Source organism: Pipra filicauda, unplaced genomic scaffold, assembly GCF_003945595.2.
Source record: "Pipra filicauda isolate LSUMZ 115617 unplaced genomic scaffold, ASM394559v2 scaffold17_size4572894_pilon, whole genome shotgun sequence".
NCBI classification, from domain to species: domain Eukaryota; kingdom Metazoa; phylum Chordata; class Aves; order Passeriformes; family Pipridae; genus Pipra; species Pipra filicauda.
Genome location: NW_024104287.1, coordinates 2,442,771 through 2,453,027, shown reverse-complemented (window position 1 = coordinate 2,453,027; position 10,257 = coordinate 2,442,771). Strand labels below are relative to the sequence as shown.

Sequence of the window (10,257 nt, the reverse complement as noted above, 5' to 3'; positions counted from 1 at the left end):
CTTATTATGTGTTCTGGGAACAAAACAGTTCTTTGAGTGATTGCTGAAGTTTCTATAAGTGATGTATTTTGGGGCTGAGTCTACAAAGTTTTCATTCTTTTTGTACTTTGGCAGTGTTTTGGACCCTTGATGATTTGTAAGGGAAGTGCAAGGCAGATCCTTTACATCCAACAAAAGACAAACACATATAAACATTTGTCAAGGGAAAAGGTACTTACAGTGGCATGGTCTCTGCAGATTCTGCATGCAGTGCTTTCAAAAGAGGTTCATAAGTGCTCTTCCTATTGCACAGTGGCACATCAAATAGTGGTTCATTCATTGTTCAGTGCTATCTTTCAGATTTCTTCCCCCAGCTTTTACAAGCCAAAAACCAAATTAGAATCTGTTTCAGACTGCCTTGTATTAATCTGAAGCTATAAAACAAAGAGACTGCTCAGAGAAACAGCATTTAGGTAAGCAAATGGGATTTCCAAGCCTATGCAGTTTTTTGTTGGCTGGTATATATTAAAATGATAAATAGCAATCAGAATTAAAAGAAAATGCTTTATAAGAGCAGTAGCTCAGACTTTCAATGGTTTTAGGCAATTGAAAAATCTATTAAGAAGATGACTAATTTTTAGGATTAGTACCTATAATTATCATAAGAGAATTTGCAGGGTCCAGTAATCCATCACAAAAATTTATTTTGTTAATTACAAAAAGCTTTCTGTGCCCTGGGCAAGACTCTGTATTTGGTTTAGAAGGAATACTTTGGTATAAAGTCGGAAAATGTTCATCAATTTTGGTATCTGGCATTCAGAGTTTAAAGCCTCCTAAGTCAGTAATGCAAGTTGATATGGATTTCCTTTTCTTCAGCATGATAAAGCTTCTGCCTTCCAGTACCCAGGTTGTGTAGAAAAATCACTTCACTTATCTGAACCCAGATCCCATCCACAGGAAACACAGATTTGTAGAGCGTTTTCCAGGTGTCGGAAGGCTGTACTGTTTCTTAGTAAGGCTAGAAGTAGAAAACCTGAAGTTTGACAAAATAATTCCCAAGCAAAACCAACTTCATTTAAAAATAAATCTTGAGATACATACAGTATTCTAAAGCAGAAATACACCATCTGATTCACATGATACAGATGTGGCTCATTGCTTTTGGTTCACCATCCACAGAGGAGAACAATCACTCCTCTCGAGTACTTTGGAACCATCACACTTGATCAGTAGAGTTTTCTGTTTCTGAATTTTAGAAAGCACTTTCTGAGATACCTCTTTCTCTGGATGAACTGGGAATGCCTTGTTAGTGCACTGCTGCTGTCCCCCACCCTGTCCCAGCCCCTTAAGGGAAAAGGATTTTTGGTCACTCCAGCTTAACCATCGTTAACAATCAGATGTCCTTCTCAGAGCAGGAGCTCTGTACTTATTCAAAAATAGCCCTTTTTAGAGATATCAGTGAGATGTAGAAAAGAACTCCTAATTATTGGCCCACAAAAAGGTCAATCCTTTAAATAACATCTTACAAACATTTCAAAGGAGGAGCACGTCCGTTTGTTATTGTGAATACCATACCAGCATTTATGTAACGTTCATTGTCTCCGTCATGGTCCGACATGACCTTGAATCTCATCAAGTGTTCAAGTCTCCCCTAGAAGCAAGTGCTGAAAAGTCAGGCTAATGGAGTACTTAAAAGCCCCATTAGAATAAAAACAAAAGTAGGGAGGACAAACACTTTCCCCTCTTCTTCTTTTGCTGCCATCCTGCTGAAATTTCCATCCTCTTTCAGTCTGATTCCATCTTTTCTGGTTAGCAACTCTTTTAAAAAACACCCTATTCAGAGCCTCGTGGCCTCCCTTTCTGGTTTCATGTCTTCTTACTACTCAATTTCTGTCTGTGCAGATGTGTCTCAATCTCTTGCTTGAAAACAAGCATCCCAAGCTGGCCATGAGAAGCCTCGTTCATGGCCTTGGACTGCATGCACATTTTGTACTGCTCTGGGGTCAGCTCGTCCAGACACTGTTTTTCATGCCACAGATGGAAGAGACCCCTGACAGGCGTTCGGATCACGATGAGGTTGCTGTGAAGGTATTTGCGGTACAGATGTACATCTTCACCACCCCAGCCTTTAATGTCCAGGTCAAAGCCACCTGACACAAACAAAATCCAAAATAAAACTAGAAATATATACTAGGAAACTCAATGCTATTAATTACACTGCACCTGTTTTCTGGATCCAGCCAGCCCTTTAAAACAGACACGCTTTCTGTGAACATCCAAGTGCCCAAATTTCTCAGCCTCAAATCTTTAACTGTCAGACACAACTTTATTTGTACTGAGCAGTGCTTAGGTTCTGGTAACCTCTATGGCACCTAGGAATAGTGTGAATATCTAGCCACAGCACTGCTGCAAATTAGTGACATAGACACATTGGCCAAGGAAAGGGAGGCTGATTGTCATTTTCTGTTTTAGTAAAAATACAGGTGTATTGGAGTGTATTTCTCTTACCTATGTTGATAAAGTCAGATCTGTACTGGCAAGTCATCCCAAAACCAAAGTCTCTCCAAAATCCAGTTTCTTTTTTAATAATCTGCATGGAGGGAAAAGAATGTTTGTATAGAAGCAGAAATGCTTTCACAGTGAGCAGCAGACAAGTTCCTGAATGTGGTCAGAAATAGGAGCAACTGCCCTTTTTTCTTCCCCATGTGAATCCATGGCTGATCCTGAACCCGTTTTTGTAGCTACTCAGTGCATATATCTGTCTCCAAAAAACAGCTGTGTCGTTAGCTATCATGGATAAAGCCCCTGATCCAAAATGATCAGGTTTTGCTCCACTCCTGCTTTCATAGACCAAGTAGACCAATATCACACTGCTCTCTGGAGCTTACCTCTTTGCAGGTAAAACATCCTCCAAAATTGTTAGTTTCCTTCTGTGGCATTCAAATGTAAGAAACCTATTGGTAAACCAGGGAAGCCAGACTCTGCTGTAAGAGCAGATGGTGGCACCTGGATTGTGGACCCCAAGACCTCTGGAAGAAAACTGTGGTTCTAATCTTGATTGCACAACTGGCAGCTTTCTGATTACCTTAATTTTGATAAAAATTAGGAAAGTACCAAGAATAATTTTCCATTACAGAACTGCTATATCCAGCTAAAACTGAAGTCCGGAAATGTTAGGATATACGTCCCATGAAAGCCTTTGTGAAAATGAATGAACAGTCTATGTTACTGAGATGGACCATGAAAACATTATGTATTACAGGTAAAAAATCGGAGCACTGAGAAACTATAGCTGTAATTTTGAAAAGCAGAAATCCAAGTATAGATTCCTAGCATCATAAACTCATGCAAGTGACCTAACCCAATATGGTGAGACATCCAAGAGCTTCAAGGGACTGGGCCAGGTATTTAAAGCCTCTGAGCAAGTCAGCAGTACTTCACACTCTTGAAGGTCTGGTTAGAAACCTACCCCTTAGCAGCTGCTTTGGAAAATCTTGACTTCCCTTGTGACAGAGTTACAGAAGATGAGGAGACAAAATTTCCATTTCTGGATTTACAAATCCCGGTGTTTCCTTTACCAAGAAATGCTCTTCCAAAGTAGTCTCTCCTGATTTCTTGTTCATATCTCCTCTTTTTGTTCATAACTCTTGTCACTTCAATAGCTTTTTTTTTTTTACTGCTCACATTGCTATTGCTTTCATTTCTCATTTCTCCTTTCCTTGAAAAAACCAACTTACTGCAGAAGCCAATTAAAAGGAAACAAGATTGTATCTGTCAGGTCTGCACTGTAACAAGTCTCCATAAGGATGCCCTTACAGCAAGCCACTCATATGCATTAGCATTATTATTTCTCATTAGCGCAAGTGGCTGCTGCACAAATCAAATTCTATCACAGATTTCCAAAGGTTTGAGTTTTTTTCCTCAGCAGCCCAAGCACCGGGACAGAGAGGTAACACTGTCTTGTTTTAATGGCATAGATCTGGCCTCATGCCTGGGAACCAATGTGGGCTAAAAATATAAAAATCTGCATAAAAATGAGATTGGCTGTACTTCTTTAAATCAATAAGGTTTTCTGACATAAGCATCACATTTTATGATTCAAATATTAGCTATAAATACTTTCACAATCCTAACAACATACTTTGTGGACTTTATGCTAGCTTGAGAGTTGAACTCTATTTTATTTCCTAAGCACAGTGCTTACAAGCTTGAAAATCCATGGCAGGGTCTCATCAGAGAGAGAAAAGCTAACATGAATCCCATGGTATTATCAGAATAAGTCTCCTCTGAGAAAAAAACGGTAGAAGGGATTTTCCAGACTTTTCAGAAAAGGTTTTCTGGCTACATGTTTGATAACACAGACAGCAGTAGAAAAAAAAAAAAAAAAAAAAAAAAAGTATTTTCAAAGTCTCATTCTTCATTTTTAAAGAGGAACTCTTGCAAGGTGGGGGTAGTGATGACAGAAGACTGGACTCAGACCCCAAATGATTGTTTTCAGCTATGGCTGTTCCTGGGATCACAACACCACTAATTCCTATCTACCCTATCTACCCAGAACAACAGTAGAAGCTGGGATGCTCTGGGGACAGTGTCCAGCCTGGGACATGATGAGCCCTGATAAGTGCAGTGCCTGGCAGTAAGAGGGGCAGATGTGGCATGTTGGGACCAGAGCCAGAGAAACTGAATGAACCTGCATAGCTGGCTTATGATTCAATTTGAAAATTCAGCCACCCAGCAGGAGTAGTGGGCAGAGGACTGTGACCCACTGACTCAAGAGAAGCACAAAGCACTTCTATCAAGCCCTTAAGTTCAAGACAGTGCAACACCTGAGCACAAGAGAATGGAGAATAGTGTCTGCAGCAGTGTCAAGCAATGGCTCTGTCATTAGCATTCATGTGAACCTCTCATCTGTGTGCTCTCTTTCTTCTTCACAGCAGCTCCCTCTTCCTCAAGGAGACTCATACATGTCACAATTGTATGCCTTCTGGCAATGTTTTTAAAAACACTTGCTTTGTTCTCACGCCAAAAATAAGCAGGTGAGATGGAAATCAGTGGAGTTATGCTGTATTGTATCAGTGCCAGATTAAAGCCAGAAGGGACAGCTCCAAGCATGTCATTTGACTCTCAGGCAACGTGGTACACTTCAGAAACAAACTGCTTGCAGGCAGTTTAATCAAGAACTGTGGGATGGGAAATGCCACTGTAAGGTGTTCAAGTAAATGAGGGAAAAAGTCTGACAGCCCCTGGAATTTTGTTTTCACTGAATCATCTAAGGATAGCTATGCTTTTTACAAACATCAGTTCTTCAAATGCAAATACTATTCAGTGCAAGGAAGAAATAAGAGCAGGATTAGGGACTGTCACTCCAAGATAGCACACCATGGAGGAACTGTTCACTAATGAGAAAATCCCTTCTGGCAGAGAAGCAGACACAGTTCAAACTCTTAGGTTCCATGTAAAAACTTTAGAAAAGGGTTAAAATAAATGGTACCAAGATAATTCCCTGTGAAACACAGAATCAGAGAATCAAATAGGTTGGAAAAGACCTCTGAGATCATGAAGTCCAACCTATGATCCAACACCACCTTGCCAACTAAACATACCAGCAGAACTCACCGTAAGGGGACTGTTGTAGTTAATTTTGTCTGTGGTGGTCACTGTGCACAAGGAATAGGGGAATGCTACCCAAGAGCACATGCACATTTAAAAAATACTTTGTTTAAATAAAAGCACGCATTCAGAGAAGAATATACTTACCAGCTGCTGTTCTAAAGGGGGGATAGAATCGTGGTGGCCATAAATTATACTGGGGTTATACTGGCTGAAGAGAACAGGATAAAACACCTTCTTCCCTGGAAATGACAATGGGTTATTTTTTTAAAAGGCTGTATAAAACACGCTTCCATCTCTTACAAGACACTGTCCAGGCCAGACAAAATCCAGAAAAAATTACACAAATTTTGCACTGAGCCTATATTCTTTGCATAAGAATGTGAACATGAAGATATAATTAACAAAAAGAAAGCAGATGCTGAAGGCAAGGGATTCAATCACAGTGGGAGCAGGAATTGTTACAACTGATTAACAACTGATTTACAGTAGCTTCATTAGCAATTCAAAGACAAGAATACTATGGTGAAGGCTTTTATACAATAGGTAAAACCTGCTGAAAGACAATATACTTCATGAGTTGCAGTACCTGGCTGTGTGTTCAACCTGCAGGAGTTCAGGAATTCAGCTGTGAAGTATATGTCCACATCGCAAAAAAAGAGAACAACATTGTTTCCTTTCCAAAATCGAGCACCAATGTCTAATCCTTTGCCCCTGGAAAATTCTTCATTCAGCTGGATGAAGGTAAAGTTCTTGAAGTTTGCTGACCTAGAAGGAAAATATTCAGCAACTTACCCTGTCCATACAACTCTTCACACAAGTCAGGGGTGAGAACCCAATATGAAAGAATTAACCTAGAAAGTTGTAGTACCACAGTTTGAGAGCTGTTTGAGGGAAGAGATGTCCTCTTTGACTTTTAAGGAGATTTCCACTGAGTCTACATTCAGAGCTTGACCTGTGAATCACACGCTAGCATTTCTGTCACAGGCTTTCTTTGGGCAGACCTCACAAAAATCCCAACAAGACTTAGATTGACAAAAGTATTTTTAGTATGCCAATATAAATTACCTGTGGTCATATTACTGTATCTATACAAGGGTATTGTTCCTACATGGAGATGATAACAAAAGACTACACTGCCACATGATCTTGACAAACACGGCTATATAAGCAAACTCAATAGACCAGAACTGGCCAAAAGAATCCAGTTTCTGTGTGCTCCACTTGCCTTTGGAAGTCAACTTCCAGTCCTAACAGTTAACACCACTTTCAAAGGCACTAAAGCATTATCAGTGTGGGAGAAAAAAAATAAAAGCAAAGCTGCATTGAGGTAAAATTCAGTAAAATCTGTTTGTGGTTCTAAAAACCAATGTCACAAAACCATGGGTATGGGACTCTCTGGGTAACAAGTTTTTAGTCTATTAAAAAAAATAAAAAAGCCATTTTCTCCAATGCAGTTTAGAACTTTTTGGCCCAGCTACAAGTTTGAACAGTTATGTAGTCTCCACGTTACAATCCAGTGTATGAACAGTGCACATCAGATGTTCAGGTACTTACCTAGAGGTATTTTCAAGTATCGATTTGACTTCATTCATTTGTTCTTTTCCAAAGTAAACTACAGTGAGGTGAATTCTCCCATCCTGCTGAATGCCCATTTCCCTAGAGAACAGAGACAGATCTCTGACTTGTTCCAGAAGTTAGCTTTCTTCAATAACCTACATCTGCTGGGGAAGGCAGAGTAGGGTGAACCTTGGAGGCATTCCTAGGGGCATGATTCACTGACAAGAGATCCTTGTCCTGACAAAGGAGATCACTGCTTCTGTCAAATGGGACAGAAGTCTATCTTTCAGGCAGAGTAGGATCAAGCTCTCTAAGCACTGTTTGTTATATTAGTAGGAGGACACTTAAAACAGGCCATCCAGCCCCAGCAAGAATGATGAGGCAGGCAACAACTCCAACACTTATAAGAATATGAGAAGGGGGATTTTAATACGTACCTTATCTCATAACCTTGATCTTTTGTAACAGATACTCTAGAATTCAGATCTTTGGCATTTACTAAAATCTAAGTATCAATCAGAGGTCAAATCTGTAGCCTAAGAGTAAGACCAATCAGAACTAATGCTAGACACTATGCTTCACTTGCTCTAAGTTTAGTCAGGAAGAGTTCATCTATAATCAGCAGAGAGATCAGCATAACCAGAGGGCGATTTTTCTCATCCTAAAACAAGCACCTATCAGATGGCTAATTTAGACAAGGAGCCTATTTTTAGATGGCTGTAATTAGGCAAAACAAATCCCATTGTAAGAGTCAGTATCTGTTCATAACACAGTCTTAGGGGCAGCTATTTAAAGTTACATCTCCAAACATCTCTGTGCTGAAGATTAAAAGAAGTTTAAGAGTAACTATCCTGAAAGTTCAAATACATTTCCTTTGTGTTTCTTATTGCCTTAATGTTTTATCTAATGGGGCCTGGTGTCTGGGAGCACTGATTCCCCTTTTCCTTAGAAATGTTCCTTTGCAACTACTGGCAGGAAATTCTCATGTTGCCACAATTGCATGTGCCACAAACAGACTGAGACACATAAGTCAGGTACATGCAAATCAGAAACCCTGATGACTGGACTATAATTGCTTTTATTGCTGATCACAATGCATTAAGCAGACAAATGCCTTGCAGTCTATAATCTCAAAAATGTTTTGGTGGCACAATGAACTGTTATGTAGAAGTAGCAGTGAGTGAGGACAACTCCTAAAATTGCATCTTATTTTCCAAGTAAGAAAAAGCAAAGGCAGCACTGTAGTGGAAGCTCACCTGAAATTCTGCATGAATTGCCGAAATTTGCTGGCTCTCTTGGCCAATGGCACAATGATGTTAATAAGTGTGTCAGCCATATCGACATTTTCACTTTTCACTTTCATTACAGGACCAAATGGCCGGAATAAAACAATCTTCTTAAACTGATGTTTTGTGTCTCCTTTGAAAGTCAGCTCATACAGTGTGCCTTTATTTTTTTCTGTGCGGTAGATCCCTGTTTGAAAACAAAAGTGAAGAGATTTTTGGATTAAAGCTGGACTCCTGGGTGGAAAAACAGGATGCAGTCTTCATTTGCTACACCTAAATTGAGAATACAGCAGAGGCCTATTTACTTCTAAACCAGCACACAGTCCACCATGGTTTGGAGGAGGCTGTCACTCTGGCAGGGACACAGCCCTGGGTTGCCGGAGCTATTTGGTATTCTTGCAGGCACATTTCTAGGCTTAGCTGGGTTACAAATTCCTGAAGGTTACCAACTGCTCACACTCAGTATAACCCAGCAGACATACTGTCCTGATTTTTCAGACTGCTCCAATGGCACACTGCAGACATGCATGGTAATGGGATGCAGAGACACTGCGAAAGGCAGACTGCCTCCCTGCAATAGGAATGATTAGGCCATCTCCCAGAAAAGCAATTTCCTGATGAGCACATTAATTTCATTCATTCTGGGAGGTTCTCTGGAAAGTCCCCTAATAATGACATGCAACCAGGCCTCGACAGCCATCAGCTTCACCCACTGCCAATCAGGACAAAACTCTCCTGTTACTCAGCTCTTGAGAGACTTTCATTTCCTTTGTGGCAATGACGCACACTCCTGGTCAAGTAATGATCTGCAAGGATGATGCTACAGAGTTGGTTAGAGGCTAGACCCAGGACACAATCCTGGAGACTGCATTAAGCAGTCTCCAAGGATATTTCATTCATACAAACATGTATTTATTTCCTGTATGGAATGAACTTTTGATATACTCAGTGGGTGAAATTGGTGCCATGCCGAGGGACAGCATGAACTACAGAAATCCTTGCCATACCTCACTGAAACGCTATTCTGACACTTTGAATGAGAGCAAGTGTCAAAAAGGCTATAGATGTTACCCACTCTAAATGGTACTACAGTCCCTACAGTGCGTACCAAAATAAAGCTTTTTCATTGTCAGATCCATTAGGTTTAAGAAGGAATAATTAATGGTAATTCTAACTACTCATGAAGCCACTGTAAGCATGTTAACAACTTAATCAGTACAAGAGTATAATTGCAATGCCTTCCATCTCTTGCAGAAGTTAAAGAGACAAGTAAAAAATGTCTGGAAAAAAACTCCTCTTGACTTGTTTTTCTTTTTTTTCCCCTCCATATCTGGTTATGAAGCACAGTTTCTTCTCATTATGAAAAACAACACCAAAATAATGCTTTTTTTTCATCTTGTTCATTCCCTGATATGTAACACTGCTGTGCATCTGATTCATAGACTGTCAGCTTTGTCTGTTTTTCTTGTGAAGGTCTGGGTCAAAGTTTTCATTGAACAGCAAAGTGACACAAGCTCTTCATCTTGTATTACAGTTTTTACACTGATATAATCAAAAGACACACAAAAGGTGTGATTTTTTCTGGTGAGAGTTCTGAGGACTGTCTTATCTTCACTATCATTCTGTGTTTTGTTCTTAATGAATGCTTCAATTGGTTAATAATATATGCAGATTTCCTGATCTGTTATTCACTTCATGTTTTATTTTTAATATAAGCTGAGTCAACAAATGCTCCAATCCTCCTTCTAGCATAGCAGATGAATCTAGGGAGATAACAGCTCCATCATTCTTTTACTGTTAATCTTTCAAAGCTGTGCCCTTG

At 39.8% G+C, this 10,257-nt stretch overlaps 1 protein-coding gene across 2 annotated transcripts in view; it reads right to left on the bottom strand.

Moving 5' to 3' along the window:
- Positions 1 to 665: 665 nt before the first annotated feature.
- The window catches only part of CSGALNACT1 (chondroitin sulfate N-acetylgalactosaminyltransferase 1), a 29,713-nt gene continuing 20,121 nt past the window's right edge, over positions 666 to 10,257 (bottom strand). For both annotated transcript variants that reach the window (XM_039379894.1, XM_027721703.2), the window contains 6 exons: positions 8,406 to 8,622; positions 7,147 to 7,248; positions 6,179 to 6,357; positions 5,737 to 5,831; positions 2,488 to 2,569; positions 666 to 2,129 (listed from right to left, as the gene is read on the bottom strand). In XM_039379894.1, coding sequence (XP_039235828.1) covers positions 1,846 to 2,129; positions 2,488 to 2,569; positions 5,737 to 5,831; positions 6,179 to 6,357; positions 7,147 to 7,248; positions 8,406 to 8,622 — 959 coding nt within the window. In that variant the 3' untranslated portion in view covers positions 666 to 1,845. The remainder of the gene's footprint in view (positions 2,130 to 2,487; positions 2,570 to 5,736; positions 5,832 to 6,178; positions 6,358 to 7,146; positions 7,249 to 8,405; positions 8,623 to 10,257) is intronic.